Genomic DNA, 18717 nt, shown 5'->3' on the forward strand with positions numbered 1-18717 from the left:
GCTCAAGAGCAGTCACGTCAGATCACGTGACACCCTTGATTCTGGGAGAAGGTGTTTACACATGAGAGAGAGTAGTGGTGTATTTGAGAGTTCTGCGAATAAAGTCATAGCATAGTTTAATTTGCAACCTTTGTACTTTAGGATGACGTTCGAATCTAGTTAAAAGTAGTGTTAATAAATTAGCTTTGTTAATCGACATAGCTTGCTGTTCTTTGTTGAGCACGACACGTCAAAGTCATCCTTACCAAGAGGACAGAGTATATCACAAACACCTCTATTAACTCTCTCCCTGTCCGCTGTTAGCTGTAAAATTCCCAGTTGACTGCCCACCTCAATGGGGGGCCGGGGAAGAGGCGCGCACCCCGCCAGCCCCCGAGACCTCCTCCGCAGATATGATCGGGGCAGGGAGCAGGGGCGGGTAATTGGCAAGTCAATATGTCCGGCTTACATCTGCCTTCATCCCCAAACTCAACAGAGGTCGGAAATTCAGCCCAATAGCTGAGACTGAACCAGTGTTTGATAAAGTTTTATTGTGAACTCCTGGCTTCTTGTACAGTCCGCCTTGATTTAAAAAAAGCCGGGACACAGAATGCTTGTTCAACAGTCTTACTGTCGAGTTCTGCTGTACCTCAGCCCCGGGTTCTCTCTCTTCCAGGACCCCCTTTAATATTCATTGCGGTGAAATGGGCTTTGGCGATAACGGATCTGCTGGTGTCGCTGTCACTGCAGGGAACTAGGGAAAGGGTAAACTGAACTCTTCCCAGCATTCCCGGGGAGACCAGCTGTTTCCCAGCCGGATAGAGTTACCAAGGGTGGATAGGGTTAAACTGCCAGCTGGCAGAAACCTTTCGAGATCCGTCTAACAGCTGGGGCTTCAGCCAAAAGGGAGGCGGAAGGCAGCGCTGTGCAGAGATCACAAGCAGAGCAGCTCACTCACCAAGGGCAGTGACTATCCACCATGGCCCTGCCGCTTCTCCTCATCTTCGGTCTGCTGCTGGGAGGTAAGGCGCATCGCCCAACGGTTGAAATGAAAGGGAAGCGGAAGGATTTAAGTGAATTATCTTCTAATGTTCCTCCTCATGATTCGCACCGAATTTGGGGAGTTGCTTCCGCGATGGGTTTTTATCAGTCTTGCATTTGGAAGTTTTAACCCAAAGGGCGCAAAAGAGCAGGGATGAAATTGCGGCGAGCGAGCCCAGGTTGGCCACCGGGAGGGGCTTAATCTGCGCACAGCAAGATCCCGCATAGACAAATGTGATAACGGCCACACAAATCAATGGTTTTTCAGGTGATACCGATTAGCCTTCCCTCTGTCTGAAGCAGACAAATCGCCTGCTCCCCTTTGACGTTCTGGTTCCTCCAACGAGGGCTGTAACTTTGCCGAGGGCGGGGGGAGGGGGGGGGGGGGGGGGCACCATCGCACCTCCTAAGGGATAAATATTCTTTAGAAAGTGGCTCACAAAGAGGGAAGGTTTTGGAAGCAACCACAGTGGGATTGGACCACCAGACGTGCCGGCTTATCCACTATATTGCTGCATTGTTATAGTTGGCATGTTAGCAGCAGACTTACAGCAAGTAAATGTTAACGGCCGTGTTGCTCTGTGCCTGACAGACATTGTTCCCAGAGCCAATGGGAAATTGCATCGCTGGATCCAGATCAGATCCCACGCCAAGCGTTGCTCTCCACTCAACGGTTTGATCTCAGCCACATGTCAATAAGAGTTGCGTATCTGCAGCCCCTTTGACAGCCCCAGAAAGACCCAAACCGTTTATCAGCCAAGGAGGTCCCCTTTGCAGTCTCGTCACCGTGGAAATGCGGGAAAGATGGCACCCAGTTTGCGCACAGCCAGCTCGCTGAAACAGCAGTGCGATAATAACCAGATCATCTGCTTTTGTGATGTTGGTTGAGGGATGAATGTTGGCCAGGAGACTGGAGAGGAATCCCCCCCCCCCTTAAGCTTCCCCCTCCCCCCGATACTCCCCACCCATCCTCGAAATAATGGCGGCAAAGTGTTTGACACCACCTTGGAGGACAGACAGAATTGCAGTTGAAAGACGCTCGTCTGACAATCCTCCCTCAGTAACGCACTGAAGTGATCGCTGTTGCTCCAGGAATCTGCGCAGCCTCTGCCGAGAATTATCGCAAAAGTTGTACGTTCTGTTTTCATTTGATACAAACTCAACAGGTGGTGCCTGAGGCCTCTTATAAACTTCCTTTCTGAATCTCCTTGGCTGTTTCACACCTTCTCGTGCCATGCTTGATGACATTTTCCCTCGATTTCCCGGGAGCTGTGCTGAAACTCCAGAGGGAGGTTGGAGGAACAACCGGCGAAGGAACAGACATGGCCATTCAGATCTGCTGAGGGAGGGTTGGGGAGGACCCTTAATGGATCCTTGCATGAATAGCACAATGCGATCTCTGAGTCTTCCTCTTTCTGTGAACTCAGAAACAAAGTCTTTTTAGTTGTGGGGGACGGGCTATTTTGCATTGACCTGTTTACGTTAATATTGGAGGGCTATTCTTACAGTAATACTTCAGTTCTATTTAAATCTCGCAAAGAACACTCAACAAATATAGATCTGTAAGCATTAACAAGTGAGTGTCACCTTACATCAGATCACAGATTTAAGGCAGTTTCTGACGGCCAAATCTCAGCTCAACTCTCTCAACAAACCGTCTCCACATTGCGCCCCAAACACCCAGAAATGTCTCCCAGGTTAACACCCTCACTGAGCTGCCGTTCCCAGGGTTTAAAAAAAATAAATTTAGAGCCCCCCAATTCTTTTCCTTTTCCAGTTAAGGGGCAATTTAGCCTGGCCAATCCACCTACTCTGCACATCTTCGGGTTGTGGGGGTGAAACCCACACAGACACTGGTAGAATGTGCAAACTCCACACGGACAGTGACCCAGAGCCGGGATCGAACCCGGGACGTTGGCGCCGTGAGGCTGCAGTGCTAACCACTAGGCCACCGTGCCACCCTACCGTTCCGAGTGTTGATCATTGGAGGCAGCAGTTCTTCCTGGCTCTGACCTATAAGTCGTTGCTTCAGTTTGAAGTTCTTTATGTTATTAATTCACGAGATGTGAGCGCGCTGATAAGGCCAGCATTTGTTGCTCATAGACATAAACATAGAACATACATTCGGCCCATCGAGTCTGCACCGACCCACTTAAGCCCTCACTTCCACCCTATCCCCATAACCCAATAACCCCTCCTAACCTTTTTTGGACACTAGGGGTAATTTAGCATGGCCAATCCACCCTAACCTGCACATCTTTGGACTGTGGGAGGAAACCGGAGCACCCGGAGGAAACCCACGCAGACACGGGGAGAATGTGCAAACTCCACACGGACAGTGACCCAGAGCCGGGATCGAACCTGGGACCTCAGCGCCACGAGGCAGCTGTGCTAACCACTAGGCCACCGTGCTGCCCATGGTGATGACCGTCTTGAACCGCTGTCGTCCCTGAGTTGTACCCACTGTGTGTCAGGGAGGGAGCTCCAGGAAGTTGCCCCAGTGACAGTGAAGGAACGGCCGATATATTTCCCAGTCAAGGATGGTGAGTGGGGTTGAAATTGCAGGACATTGATCCCGCCTGCAGTGGATTTCCTCCCACAGTGCCAACACGGTCGCTCTACTGGTCGGGCAGTGCGTTGCTTCCCTTTGCCTGGAGTATTCCCGTTTCTATGTTATTGCACCAACCAAATTTCCTATCTCTCCTTAATATGAATCTGTCTGCAAATGGACTTCAGATTGCTTGGCGATCTGGATGGCTTTCTCAAGGGTTGGATCGTCCTCTGCTTGAAACATGACTGAGAGCTTGTCGTCTGCCACTCCTATAACTATTCTATCTCTGATTAGCTCAGGCCTGCATACTCACAGCCTTCAGCCATTCCGCACAGATCGTTAATGGTTCTCCTGACTGCCAGACACATTTGTTACATTTTTCCCCAGGCTTTTGTTACTTCTGAGGTTAAAATAGATATCAAAATAAATGTAGTAGGGCAGCACGGTGGCCTAGTGGTTAGCACAACCGCCTCACGGCGCTGAGGTCCCAGGTTCGATCCCGGCTCTGGGTCACTGTCCGTGTGGAGTTTGCACATTCTCCCTGTGTCTGCGTGGGTCTCACCCCCACAACCCAAAAACATGCAAGCTAGGTGGATTGGCCACGCTAAATTGCCCCTTAATTGGAAAAATGATTGGGTACACTAAATTTATTTTTAAAAATGTAGTAATTCATCAGATTTTGAAACTGATTTGTTGATTCCTTGTCTAGCAATTATGTCATCAGTGATTGGGCCGACCAAATATAGCAGCGTGTTAACTTCTCCAGCTTCTGTCTTTTTATCCAGACTTGAAGCAATCATGTGTCTAAGCAATAATTTTCTCCAATGCTCCCAACTGACTTGGGTCTTTGATAAATCCACATTGCTCTGGAAAATTGGATTTCTGATTCATGATTAAAAATTTTTAAATTGTAGTTTCAGCTTGAAGAGGTTTCAGGAATCCAAGATGCCGCCGTCGTATGTTTCGGGATTAAGGGTTTTTTCCAGCGCTTCCTGCTTTCCGGGACTTCAACAGCAATGGTGCTCGTGTTCCGCATTTAAAAACTTTAAAACAATGGTTACCTGGAGCAAGTGATGAAATACTTCTCTGCTTCAGTGCTTTGTTCTAGGGTCGTGCAAGTGTCAAATTTGACTTCTTCTAGGTGTTAAAATCTGTTTATTCGGCCACAATTACATTTTGAATTCATTATTTTTCCTTTCTTTGTTTGGTGCAAGCTTGTGTGCCATGTGTTCAGGCAGAGGCCCAGGAATCGGGTTTTAGAGACTGTGATTTTGAACGGCAACATCTGACCGTTGCAGTATTTGAAAGTTTCTCAAGACATGCTGTGTCCAGAAACTTTGAAGTTTTAGCTCACCCATGTCAGGTCTGCTGACTCTGCACTCTCTGGGGATGGAAAATGGGCTTCCACAGGATCTTATGGCTGCAGTGAGAAATTTTTAATTCTGTCTTCAGCTTCCAAGCCTTTCTTTGCAGCTTTCCTCCTGCTGATTTTCTTCTGTGCCTTCGGTTTTCGAGCTTTTCTTCAGGTCAGATGCTTCTTTAAATGTTTCTTCACTTTCCCATACTTTAAGGTGTTAGATATCGTTCTGTGGGTCTTAATAAGATCTTCGTCATTTTAGATGTTCAACACGAGGTATTTATTAACTACAAGATCTAGATACAAATATATAGTAAAGAGCTCAAGTTAAGTGCTTTCTCCGTGCTTGCCTCTATACACAGCTCTGTCTCGCACTACACTGATCTGTAGGTATGGGTCACGTATTCCCTCACAATGCTACTGTACTCAGTCCTACGTTAATCCCCAATGTGCCAGTCGCTTATACTCCTCTTATATGGGGAGATGGTGGTGTAGTGGTAATTTTGTTGGACTCTTAGTGCAGAAGCTCTAATGCTCTGGTGACAGGGCGTCACATAAAATGAAAATCGCTTATTGTCATGAGTAGGCTTCAATGAAGTTACTGTGAAAAGCCCCTAGTCGCCACATTCCGGCGCCTGTCCGGGGAGGCTGGTACGGGAATCGAACCGTGCTGCTGGCCTGTTTGGTCTGCTTTATAAGCCAGCGATTTAGCTGAGAGAGCTAAACCAGCCCCTAAACATCCCACCATAGCTGATAAATCTGTAACTAAAAGCTGGTCTCCGGAGGCACGGTGGCGCAGTGGTTATCACTGCTGCCTTGTGACGGTGAGAACCAGGTTCGATCCCAGCCCCGGGTCATTGTGTTCATAGAATTTACAGTGCAGAAGGAGGCCATTCGGCCCATCGAGTCTGCACCGGCTCCTGGAAAGAGCGCCCTACCCAAGGTTAACATCTCCACCCTATCCCCATAACCCAGTAACCCCACCCAACACTAAGGCCAATTTTGGACACTAAGGGCAATTTATCACGGCCAATCCACCCTAACCTGCACATCTTTGGACCGTGGGAGGAAACCGGAGCACCCGGAGGAAACCCACACAGACACGGGGAGAACGTGCAGACTCCGCACAGACAGTGACCCAAGCCGGAATCGAACCTGGGACCCTGGAGCTGTGAAGCCATTGTGCTATCCACAATGCTACCGTGCTGCCCAATTGTCCGTGTGGAGTTTGTACATTCTCCCCGTGTCTGCGTGGGTCTCACCCCCACAACCCAAAGATGTGCAGGGGAGGTGGATTGGCCACGTTAAATTGCCCCTTCATTGGGATTTGTTTTTTAAAAAGCTGGTCTCAATAATGAAAAATGAAAATCGCTTATTGTCACGAGTAGGCTTCAAATGAAGTTACTGTGAAAAGCCCCTAGTCGCCACATTCCGGCGCCCGTTCGGGGAGGCTGTTACAGGAATCGAACCGTGCTGCTGACCTGCCTTGGTCTGCTTTCAAAGCCAGCGATTTATCCCAGTGTGCTAAACCAGCCCCTGCTTGTCGTGGAACAATTGTAAAACCCATCTGGTTCACTAATGTCCTTTAGGGAAGGAAATCTGCCGTCCTTACCCGGTCTGGCCTACATGTGACTCCAGACCCTCAGCAATGTGAAAATCTAACACGAGCTCCTCTGTTCAAGGGCAAATAGGAATGGGAAGCCAAAAGCGGCCTTGCAGTGATGTCCACACCCCAGGAAAGTGGTAGGGAAGCTGCTGGAGAAGATACTGAGGGATAGGATCTATTCCCATTTGAAAGAAAATGGGCTTATCAGTGATAGGCAACATGGTTTTGTGCAGGAAGTGACAAAGTTGATTGATGAGGGAATGGCTGTAGATGTCATATACATGGACTTCAGTAAGGCGTTTGATGAGGTTCCCCATGGTAGGCTGATGTACAAAGTGAAGTTTCATGGGATCTAGGGTGTACTAGCTAGATGGATAAAGAACTGGCTGGGCAACAGGAGACAGAGAGTAGTAGTGGAAGGGAGTGTCTCAAAATGGAGAAAGGTGACTAGTGGTGTTCCACAGGGATCCGTGCTCGGACCACTGTTGTTTGTGATATACATAAATGATTTGGAGGAAGGTACAGGTGGTCTGATATGCAAGTTTGCAGATGACACTAAGATTGGTGGAGTAGCAGATAGTGAAGGGGACTGTCAGAGAATACAGCAGAATATAGATAGATTGGAGAGTTGGGCGGAGAAATGGCAGATGGAGTTCAATCCGGGCAAATGCGAGGTGATGCATTTTGGAAGATCTAATTCAAGAGCGAACTATACGGTGAATGAAAAAGCCCTGGGGAAAATTGATGTACAGAGAGATCTGGGAGTTCAGGTCCATTGTACCCTGAAGGTGGTCAGGAAGGCATACAGCATGCTTGCCTTCATCGGACGGGGTATTGAATACAAGAGTTGGCAGGTCATGTTACAGTTGTATAGGACTTTGGTTAGGCCACATTTAGAATACTGCGTGCAGTTCTGGTCGCCACATTACCAGAAGGATGTGGATGCTTTAGAGAGGGTGCAGAGGAGGTTCACCAGGATGTTGCCTGGTATGGAGGGTGCTAGCTATGAAGACAGGTTGAATAGATTAGGATTATTTTCATTACAAAGATGGAGGTTGAGGGGAAACCTCATTGAGGTCTACAAAATCATGAGAGGTATGGACAGGGTGGATAGCAACAAGCTTTTTCCTAGAGTGGGGGGCTCAATTACTTGGGGTCACGATTTCAAGGTGAGAGGGGGAAAGTTTAAGGGAGATGTGTGTGGAAAGTTCTTTACGCAGAGGGTGGTGGGTGCCTGGAATGCATTGCCGGCGGAGGTGGTAGAGGCGGGCACGATAGCGTAATTTAAGATGTATCGAGACAAATACATGAATGGGTGGGAACAGAGGGAAGTAGACCTTGGAAAATAGGAGACAGGTTTAGATAAAGGATCTGGATCGGCGCAGGCTGGGAGGGCCGAAGGGCCTGTTCCTGTGCTGTAATTTTTCTTTGTTCTTTGTTCTTTGAAAGTATCAATAAAACATGCTGGAAATCTGAAATAAATTCATCTCCAATTCATCTGCAGTGAGGTCCAATGGAGAAGAAAAGCTTCTGAATAAGTTGATGGCCAACTACGATAAGAGAATCTGTCCAGCCATGTTCTACGGCGATATTATTAATGTGACGCTGAAACTAACACTAACCAATCTCATCTCATTGGTAAGGAAACACTTTACAAATGCGTGTCAACGTTACCAATTTTTTTTTGTGTGTGTGTGTGTGAATGAAGTTTGAGACTGCTGAGATTGTGTCATCACCAGGAGGCCACTTGAGACCTCTGTACACAGTCAACTCACTCAACCCATTCATTGTGGTTGGCTCAGTCACAACAACAATAAGATCCTGGGTGGACATGGAGAGGATGTTTCCTCTTGTCCGAGAACCTTGCACCAAGGCACGGTAGCAAGGCACGAGGCAGCACGGTAGCATGGTGGTTAGCATAAATGCTTCACAGCTCCAGGGTCCCAGGTTCGATTCCCGGCTGGGTCACTGTCTGTGCGGAGTCTGCACGTCCTCCCCGTGTGTGCGTGGGTTTCCTCCGGGTGCTCCGGTTTCCTCCCACAGTCCAAAGATGTGCGGGTTAGGTGGATTGGCCATGCTAAATTGCCCGTAGTGTCCTAAAAAGTAAGGTTAAGGGGGGGGTTGTTGGGTTACGGGTATAGGGTGGATACATTGGTTTGAGTAGGGTGATCATTGCTCGGCACAACATCGAGGGCCGAAGGGCCTGTTCTGTGCTGTACTGTTCTATGTTCAAGGGTCACTGTTCAGAATAATAATCTTTATTAGTGTCACAAGTAGGCTTACATTAACACTGCAATGAAGTTACTGTGAAAATCCCCTAGTCGCCACATTCCGGCGCCTGTTCGGGTACACAGAGGGAGAAATCAGAATGTCCAATTCACCTAACAGCACGTCTTTCGGGACTCGTGGGAGGAAACCGGAGCACCCGGAGGAAACCCACGCAGACACGGGGAGAACGTGCAGACTGCACACAGACAGTGACCCAAGCCGAGGTTCGAATCCGGGTCCCTGGCGCTGTGAAGCAACAGTGCTAACCACTGTGCTGCCATGCCGTTATTGGAGGGAAGGATGCAGGATGCAGATTTGAGTTTACGATCAGACCAGCCATGTCCTTATTGAATGGGTGAGCAGGCTGAAGGGGTGGACCGTTCGTAACAATTCAATCCAGCCATTTTGCCCCTTTCACTGAATACTGGAATGGTCAAAGCAATAAATTGTGTTGGAATCTCCTGTCAGTGTAAAGATGATACATGAGGACCACGACACTATTAAGAAAACATGACTCAATGTTCTCAGTTTCCAAATGTGCAAATCGCCTGACATTAAAGTCTCTTGCCAAAACGTAAGCTAACACGCACAGTGACATCTATTTTTTTTAACTCTTAAACAGAATGAAAAGGAAGAGACACTTGCAACAAATGTATGGATTGAAATTGTAAGTATTATTGGGCCAGCTCTGTGGTAGTAAGGCAGTAGAGTCCACTGACTGTGCCTGTTGTGTAAACTTTGGAGAAACAAGACTAACGTGGGACTAACTCAAAAGTGAAATGATTTTGCTGATCCAATAAAGGGCAGAGAATTCATTCTTGTTCTTTATTTACTTGGCAGCTTTGAGATATTGGAGCAGGAAAGCAGGATAAATATTGCTCTCTATCTCCTATTTTTAACAGCAATGGCACGATTATCGCTTATCGTGGAACAAGTCTCATTATGAAGGCATTGAACTGGTCAGAATTCCTTCCTCTATGGTCTGGCTGCCAGAGATTGTCCTCGAGAACAAGCGAGTATCTTCATTATTTTCTTCCACTTTACAGCTCACTATTATCGTGAAATGCATCTAGCTCACCATTACTCTTAGTGTAACACACACCCAACTCACTATTACCCTGAGTGTTACACCCATAGCTTACTATTATCCTGAGTATAACACAGTTCCAGCTCACTATTACCCTGAGTGTAACACAGTCCCAGCTCACTATAACCCTAAGGGTAACACACACCCAACTCACTATTACCCTGAGTGTTACACCCATAGCTTACTATTATCCTGAGTATAACACAGTTCCAGCTCACTATTGCCCTGAATACAACACAGCCCCAGCTCACTATTCTCCAGAGTGTAACACAGTCCCAACTCACTGTTATCCTAAGTATAATGCAGTCCCAGCTCACTTTAATACTGAGTGTAACACAGTCTCGGCTCACTATTACCCTGAGTGTAACACAGTCCCAACTCACTATTACCCTGAGTGTAACACAGTCCCGGCTCACTATTACCCCGAGTGTAACACAGTCCCGGCTCACTATTACCCTGAGTGTAACACAGTCCCAGCTCACTATTACCCTGGGCATAACACACTTCCAGCTCACTATTGTCCTGAGTGTAACAGTCCCAGCTCATATTGTCCTGAGTGTAACACATAACCTGCTCACTATTACCCTGAGTGTAACACAGTCCCAACTCACTATTACCCTGAGTGCAACACAGTCCCAGCTCACTATTACCCTGAGTGTAACACAGTCCCAGCTCACTATTACCCTGGGCATAACACACTTCCAGCTCACTATTACCCTGAGTGTAACAGTCCCAGCTCATATCGTCCTGAGTGTAACACAGTCCCAGCTCACTATTACCCCGAGTGTAATACATAACCTGCTCACTATTACCCTGAGTGTAACACATAACCTGCTCACTATTAACATGTGCTACTATATGTATGATGTAGCATTTAGTAACGTTGAGTGTTAAGTTTACTTTCTCTCTCTCTGTAGTGTTGACGGCCAGTTTGAAATCGCTTACTATGCTAACGTTCTTGTCTCCAATGATGGCAGTGTATATTGGCTGCCGCCTGCAATATATCGTAGCGCCTGTCCAATTGCTGTGACGTATTTCCCATTTGACTGGCAAAACTGTTCCCTCATCTTCAGGTAGGTGCCGAAGGCCAGGTTTAGATTCCTAATAAAGAGGAAGCAAGTTAACGGTCCCATGCAACAGCAGATAGATTTCCCTTTCCATATTCATTGCTGCTGGGAATACTGCCTACAGCTGCTGGGAATACTGCCTACAGCTGCTGGGAATACTGCCTACAGCTGCTGGGAATACTGCCTACAGCTGCTGGGAATACTGCCTACAGCTGCTGGCCTCCCCGCTGCTGGGAATACTGCCTACAGCTGCTGGGAATACTGCCTACAGCTACTGGGAATACTGCCTACAGCTGCTGGGAATACTGCCTACAGCTGCTGGCCTCCCCGCTGCTGGGAATACTGCCGACAGCTGCTGGGAATACTGCCTACAGCTGCTGGGAATACTGCCTACAGCTGCTGGCCTCCTGGCTGCTGGGAATACTGCCTACAGCTGCTGGGAATACTGCCTACAGCTGCTGGGAATACTGCCTACAGCTGCTGGGAATACTGCCTACAGCTGCTGGCCTCCTGGCTGCTGGGAATACTGCCTACAGCTGCTGGGAATACTGCCTACAGCTGCTGGGAATACTGCCTACAGCTGCTGGGAATACTGCCTACAGCTGCTGGCCTCCTGGCTGCTGGGAATACTGCCTACAGCTGCTGGGAATACTGCCTACAGCTGCTGGGAATACTGCCTACAGCTGCTGGGAATACTGCCTACAGCTGCTGGCCTCCCCGCTGCTGGGAATACTGCCTACAGCTGCTGGGAATACTGCCTACAGCTGCTGGGAATACTGCCTACAGCTGTGTGGTGGTATGATTAACATAGCTGCCTGCCATTGGTGCAGAACACCGCCTTACCATTGGCCCTCGTCGGTCATGTGTCTCTCGACCGATTGGTTGAGACCAGTCATGTGACGGCTCCCCGATTGGTCGAGAGGCTGAGTTAACCCCGCTTCCAGGGCGGGGTATAAATACCCAGTACTCCCGGCGGTCGTCCTTATACTGTAGTCGACCGCAGGGCTAACATCTAGCTGATTAAAGCCATACTTTTGTACAGCAACTCATTGGAAAAGATTTGAGTTTATCACGCCCAATCCATCTAACCTGTACATCTTGGACTGAGGGAGGAAACCCACGCAGACACGGGGAGAACATGCAGACTCCGCACAGACAGTCACCCAAGCCGGGAATTGAACCCAGTTTCCTGGCGCTGTGAGGCAGCAGTGCTCACCCACTGTGCTGCCCACCATATACCAGGGATTGGTATTTTCTGCCTGAAAGGAGGGTGAAAGCAAAAGGAAATTGGATAAATACTTGAAAAGGAACATTTTCCAGGGCTATGGGGATGGAGCAGGAGGAAGTGGGACTAATTCGATAGCTCCTTCACAGAATCAAATGCAGCATGATGGGACAAATGGCCCTAAGGGGCAGCAGGGTAGCATGGTGGTTAGCATAAATTCTTCACAGATCCAGGGTCCCAGGTTCGATTCCCGGCTGGGTCACTGTCTGTGTGGAGTCTGCACGTCCTCCCCGTGTGTGCGTGGGTTTCCTCCGGGTGCTCCGGTTTCCTCCCACAGTCCAAAGATGTGCGGGTTAGGTGGATTGGCCGTGCTAAATTGCCCGTAGTGTCCTAATAAAAGTAAGGTTAAGGGGGGGGGTTGTTGGGTTACGGGTATAGGGTGGATACGTGGGTATGAGTAGGGTGATCATGGCTCGGCACAACATTGAGGGCCGAAGGGCCTGTTCTGTGCTGTACTGTTCTATGTTCTATGTTCTTAATGGCTGTTCGATTCTACGATTCACACTGCATGAATCGCAATTCTTTTCCCTTGCACGGGAGGAAAGTCCGGCCCAATAATATTGGCAGCTCAATAATATTGGCAATGAGCCACAAGGACGATAAACAGGGTGAAGAAGGAATGTGTTCGCATCCTTTAGAAATTCCAACGGGGCCAGGAGCTGTTATTAAACCCCCTCGGAACTGAAAGCTGACCTGGGCTGGCTGAGTATTGAAACGGAAGCTAGGGAAAAATGGAATTGAATTTCTTCCAGTCGAGGGCAGCCAAGTATGTGAGCTTGCTATAAATGTCTTTGATACTGGTTACCAGATATATCGCCAGGTCGCTGGATGAGAAACTTGGTTAGACCGCACTTGAAGATCAGTGATATCTAGAATCTAGAGAAGATGCAATAAAGATTGACAAAGATGATACTAGAATTACAGGCCATGATGTGGAGATGCCGGCGTTGGACTGGGGTGAGCACAGTAAGAAGTCTTACAACACCAGGTTAAAGTCCAACAGGTTTGTTTCAAACACGAGCTTTCGGAGCACGGCTCCTTCTTCAGGTGAATGGGATTCATGTCCGCACGCATGAATGCGGACTCAACCGGGATCTGGGATTCATGTCCGCACGCATGAATGCGGACTCAACCGGGATCTGGGATTCATGTCCGCACGCATGAATGCGGACTCAACCGGGATCTGGGATTCATGTCGCATTACATTCGGCCCCCACCAACAAGCCTGGACTTGCAGAGGCCTACCGACTGAACTGGCTTGGGACAATTCACACCTCTTTAACCTGGAGTTACCTCTCTCTCTGCATCTTTGATGATTTGATTGCCTGCAGGTGCTCGCATTCCGGGGCATCTCTGACTGTGTCTATATAAACATTTCTGGAACAAGCCTTTCCATTCACCTGAAGAAGGAGCCGTGCTCCGAAAGCTCGTGTTTGAAACAAACCTGTTGGACTTTAACCTGGTGTTGTAAGACTTCTTACTGTCTTACAATTTACGGCTTCTTACGGCTTCTTACGGCTCCTTCTTCATTCACCTGAAGAAGGAGCCGTGCTCCGAAAGCTCGTGTTTGAAACAAACCTGTTGGACTTTAACCTGGTGTTGTAAGACTTCTTACTAGAATTACAGGGCCAGAGATGATCAGACTTGTACAGAGAGTACTGAGGGGTGATCGTGCAGAGGGAGTGTTTAAGATTATGAAAGGTGAAGGTTAAACCCTGAAAGAGTGTTTTCCACTTGTCGAAAAAAATACCATCGATTTCAATTGGGAATTTCAGAAGAATGCCGTGGATTTAAATTTAAGAGGCAGCTTGATTTTCTGCTTATTCATTCAGGGGATGCGGCCGTCGCTGGCTGGGCCAGCATTTATTGACCATCCCTAATTGCCCTTGAACTGAGTGGTTTGCTCGGACATTGCTGTGAATCACATGTAGGCCAGACCAGGTAAAGACAGCAGATTTCCTTCACTAAAGGACATTAGTGAACCAGATAGGTTTTTGTGACGAACGGTAATGGTTCTCATTGGACCCTTTCAATTCCAGATTTTTATTGATTTCACCACCTCCCCTTGTGGGATTTGAACCCAGGCCCCCAGTGCATTAGCCTGGGTCCCTGAATTACAAATCCAGTCACAATAGCATTGCCACTGACTCCCCTGCAGGATAAGCACTTTAAGGAGAAAGGAATACAGGATTTTGCTGATTGAGTTCATAGACATAGAACATACAGTGCAGAATGAGGCCATTCGGCCCATCGAGTCTGCACCGACCCATTTAAGCCCTCACTTCCACCCTATTTCCGTAACCCCTCCTAACTTTGTTTGGTCACTAAGGGCAGTTTGTCGTGGCCAATCCACCTCTGCACGTCTTTGGACTGTGGGAGGAAACCGGAGCACCCGGCGGAAACCCACGCACACACGGGGTGGATGTGCAGACTCCGCACAGACAGTGACCCAGCGGGGAATCGAACCTGGGACGCTGGCGCTGTGAAGCCACAGTGCTATCCACAATGCTACCGCGCTGCCCCAGTTCATTGAGGAAGGATTGGTGGAGCATAAACGCTGGAGTCAAGTTCCCAGTGAAGCAACCTCTCTCGCTTTTGAAATTTTCACCCCTGTTTTCAAACCCCACCATGGCCTCATTTCCCCCTTCCTCCCAGCCCCCCCCCCAAAAACCTCTTTAAACCCCACAACCCTCTGAGGTACCTAACTTTGGCCTCTTGAGCACCCCATCGATGTTTAACAGTTCCTCAATTGGCAGCTCTGCTAAAACCCTGAGCTCCGGGATTTTACCCTCAACATCTCTCCACCTCTCTCTCTCTCTCTCCACCTCTCCCTCTCCTCCTTTAAGACGCTCCTTCACACCTCCCTCTTTGTGCAAACCTCCGGTCGCCTGTCCCTAGTACCCCCTCATGCGCCACGGGGGTCCAACTCTGCTTCCTAATGTTTCAGTGAAGCCACGCTTTATTACCTGGGAAGATGCTATGTAAATGCAAGTTGTTGAGTGGGCTGTTTCTGTGCTGTATACTCTGTGATAGTTCGGCGAGGTCACAGATAGGGCGCTGGTGACTGGAAACCTTCCAACATTTTGGATGTCCCGGCAGCTGCTGCTGACAGGGAAGGGCCAGCGGACGTTTAATTCTTTCCTCAGTAATGTGCGACTCTTCACGTCAAAGAACTTCTTACGTCCAGGAAAAGCAAGGCAATTCAACATAACCCCCCCACCCCCTTCCCAACGTCACTGGGATCAGCTCGCTCGCCAGGGATTGGAGCGGGATCATTCCTGGTCTTTGTCTAAGTGGCTGAACCATCAGGGCGTTCATTGTGTGCGGATTTACTTCACACAATCTGACATATAAATGTAGGAATATCACTGAAAGAACAAGATTTTCAAAAAAATGTGGAAGGTTGTTGCCTGCTAATTCCGTCCCCCTTGGATGCCCCCACATGTGGGCAGCACAGTGGTTAGCACTGTGGCGTCACAGCGCCAGGGTCCCAGGTTCGATTCCCGGCTTCTCTGTGCGGAATCTGCACGCTCTCCCCGTGTCTGCGTGGGTTTCCTCCGGGTGCTCCGGTTTCCTCCCACAAGTCCCGAAAGACGTGCTGTTGGATGAATTGGACATTCTGAATTCTCCCTCTGTGTACCCGAACAGGCGCCGGAGTGTGGCGACTAGGGGATTTTCACAGTAACTTCATTGCAGTGTGAATGTAAGCCGACTTGTGACAATAAAGATTATTATTACAATTTTAATCGGCCACATTGGTGGTCTCGCCCTCAGCTGCCTGGGGCCCTAAACTCTGGGATTCCCTCCCCAAACCTCTCCATTTCTCTCTCTGTCTCTCTCTCTCTCTCTCCTTCTTTAAGAGGCTCCTTAAAACTAACCTTTTTGACCGAGGGTTTGGTCATCTGTCTCCAGTGTTTCTTTACGTGGTTCAATGTCATATTTTGTTTAATCATGACTACATAATTGCTACATAAGTGCGGGTGTTGTTTCACTAAGGCTGTGGTTGTCCAGAGGGAATCAAGGTTCTCAATGTGGGGGAAGATGGGGCCATGGATCCAGGCAAATCCTCTTTCAGGTGGCCGTACGGTTATAGTTGGATGAAGCAATGGGAGTAAGTAAAGACCTCTTTGAGACAGCGAGGGAGAGGAATGCAATTGATGGTTAGTGAATGGAGTGTATGGTGATGATCAATGAACAAATAGAACAAAGAAAATTACAGCACAGGAACAGGCCCTTTGGTCCTCCCAGCCTGCGCGATCCAGATCCTTTATCTAAACCTGTCGCCTATTTTCCAAGGTCTACTTCCCTCTGCTCCCGCCCGTTCATACATCTGTCCAGATGTATCTTAAATGATGCTATCGTGCCCACCTCTACCACCTCCGCTGGCAAAGCGTTCCAGGCACCCACCACCCTCTGCGTAAAAAACTTTCCACGCACATCTCCCTTAAACTTTCCCCCTCTCACCTTGAAATCGTGACCCCTTGTAATTGACACCCCCACTCTTGGGAAAAGCTTATTGCTATCCACCCTGTCCATACCTCTCATAATTTTGTAGGCCTCAATCAGGTCCCCCCTCAACCTCCGTCTTTCCAATGAAAACAATCCTAATCTACTCAACCTTTCTTCATAGCTAGCACCCTCCATACCAGGCAACAATGGCTTCATGCTTTTCAATGTTTCACTGGGGATATAATATTGAAATAGGAGACGGGATTCTCTGCCCCGCCGCATCCGTTTTCTGGTGCGGCCCGCCCCCACCGGCAGCAGGACCCTCTGTCCTGGCAGCCGGCCAATGGGGTTTCCGAATGCGGCCACCCCCACACCGTTGGGAAATCCGCAGGTGTGAGTATGCTGCCGGTGAAACGGAGGATTTCGCTGATGGAGAATCCCGCCCAGGGCCTCTCAGTCGCTGTATGGAGTTAGGGGAATGCAGACTCGTTTCAACTTTCAACTTGGCCATCAATCCAGATTATTCATGTGGTAGTATGACTAGGGGTATTACGGTACCTGGGAGTGTGAGCTGCCATTAGTGCAGAGGACCCGCTGCCCATTGGCCCAGGTATCGTGTGCCTCTCAGCCCGATTGGCTAAGAGGAAGGTAGCTCCGCCTACGAGGCGGGGTATAAGAACCCGTGTGCCCCGGCAGCCAGCCATTCTTCTGTACGTCTGCTGCCGGGTTCACTTCTTGCTGATTAAAGCCTTCCATTCGGACTTCATCTACGTTCCGTGTCCATTGATTGTGCTTCAATTGACCGTAACAATTTACAACTCTACAGCACCTTTTAATGTTCAAAATCAACACTGAATTGCACAATAAGGTCGGTGACTAATTGTGGAGAGTCTGAGAGGAAGAGAGAGAGGTGGAGATGTGAAGATGTTGTGAGGGGAAATTCTGGAGTTAATGGCGGCTGAAGGCGCAGCCACCAATGGTGGCAAGACAAAAATTGGATGGGGCGCAAACATCTCGGAGTTGAAGGAAGTTCTGAAAATATGAACAAGGAGCAGCAGTAGGACATTCGGCCCCTTGAACCCGCTCCGCCATCTAATGAAACCATGGCTGACCTGATTGTAACCTCAAATCTGTACCCGCCTACACCCCCATTAATCTATCACCACCCCACCAACCCCTATCCGGGCCCACACCCCTGCTTGACAAGAATCTCTGCCGTAGAAATATCCGAGGGCTCTGCTCCAGAGATAGGGAGGGAGTGAGGCCCTGGAGGGGATTTGCAAATGAGGGTGAGGATTTTAAAATGGAGGCGTTTTGGTGCCCGAAGGTCAATGTCGGCCAGGGAGCACCGTTGGGACTAGGGTGAGTTAGCACATGGGGAGCCAAACCTTAGGCAATAATCAAATTACATAGAGGACGTGAAGCATGTGGAACAGCTGTCTGACTGAGAGTGACAGATAGTGGGGAAGCAGATGCCAACAATCTCTACTTCTTCTGTTTATTACGCGTTTCACTGACGTCGCACTGTTAGCTGAATGTTTATAAGGAAGGTACACACAGTGCGAAAGGTGTGTATTTATTGTCTTAGATAAACACTGTATTAAAGCCAACAGTAGGAAAACGAGGAGGCCATTCAGCCCCTCATCCATATTATACCATTCAATAAAATCGTAGCTTGTCGATAAATCAACGTTTGACACAAATGCTTCTAAACCCTATCCCAAACTGAAATCTAGGGACTGTTTAACCAGACGTGTTAGCCAGGATCTCATTGAATGGTGGAACAGACTTGTGAAGCTGAATGGTCTATTTGTATTCCTCTGTCACCTCAGGGTACCAGGGCCATGAGGGTGGGTCTCAGAGCTCCGATGTAGAAGCTTAAAGGATATTGAGGCTGAGGCTGGGATTTTCCGGACTGTTGTGCTGTTGCCATGGGAGATTCGGCGACCCAGTCAATAGTCAGTTGAGTCAGCGACAGTGAAGGGACGGGCGATATATTTCCCAGTCAGGGTGGTACGTGGCTTGGA

The 18717-nt window shown here is 48.7% G+C and overlaps 1 protein-coding gene across 1 annotated transcript in view; it reads left to right on the forward strand.

Annotated features, from left to right (window-relative positions):
* Positions 1 to 829: 829 nt before the first annotated feature.
* Positions 830 to 18717, forward strand: part of chrne (cholinergic receptor, nicotinic, epsilon) — a 34866-nt gene continuing 16978 nt past the window's right edge. Inside the window, exons 1-5 of the mRNA XM_038787023.1 lie at positions 830 to 1001; positions 8039 to 8172; positions 9425 to 9469; positions 9705 to 9814; positions 10807 to 10962. Coding sequence (XP_038642951.1) covers positions 959 to 1001; positions 8039 to 8172; positions 9425 to 9469; positions 9705 to 9814; positions 10807 to 10962 — 488 coding nt within the window. The 5' untranslated portion in view covers positions 830 to 958. The remainder of the gene's footprint in view (positions 1002 to 8038; positions 8173 to 9424; positions 9470 to 9704; positions 9815 to 10806; positions 10963 to 18717) is intronic.

This window comes from Scyliorhinus canicula, chromosome 29 (genome assembly GCF_902713615.1).
Source record: "Scyliorhinus canicula chromosome 29, sScyCan1.1, whole genome shotgun sequence".
Classification (NCBI taxonomy): domain Eukaryota; kingdom Metazoa; phylum Chordata; class Chondrichthyes; order Carcharhiniformes; family Scyliorhinidae; genus Scyliorhinus; species Scyliorhinus canicula.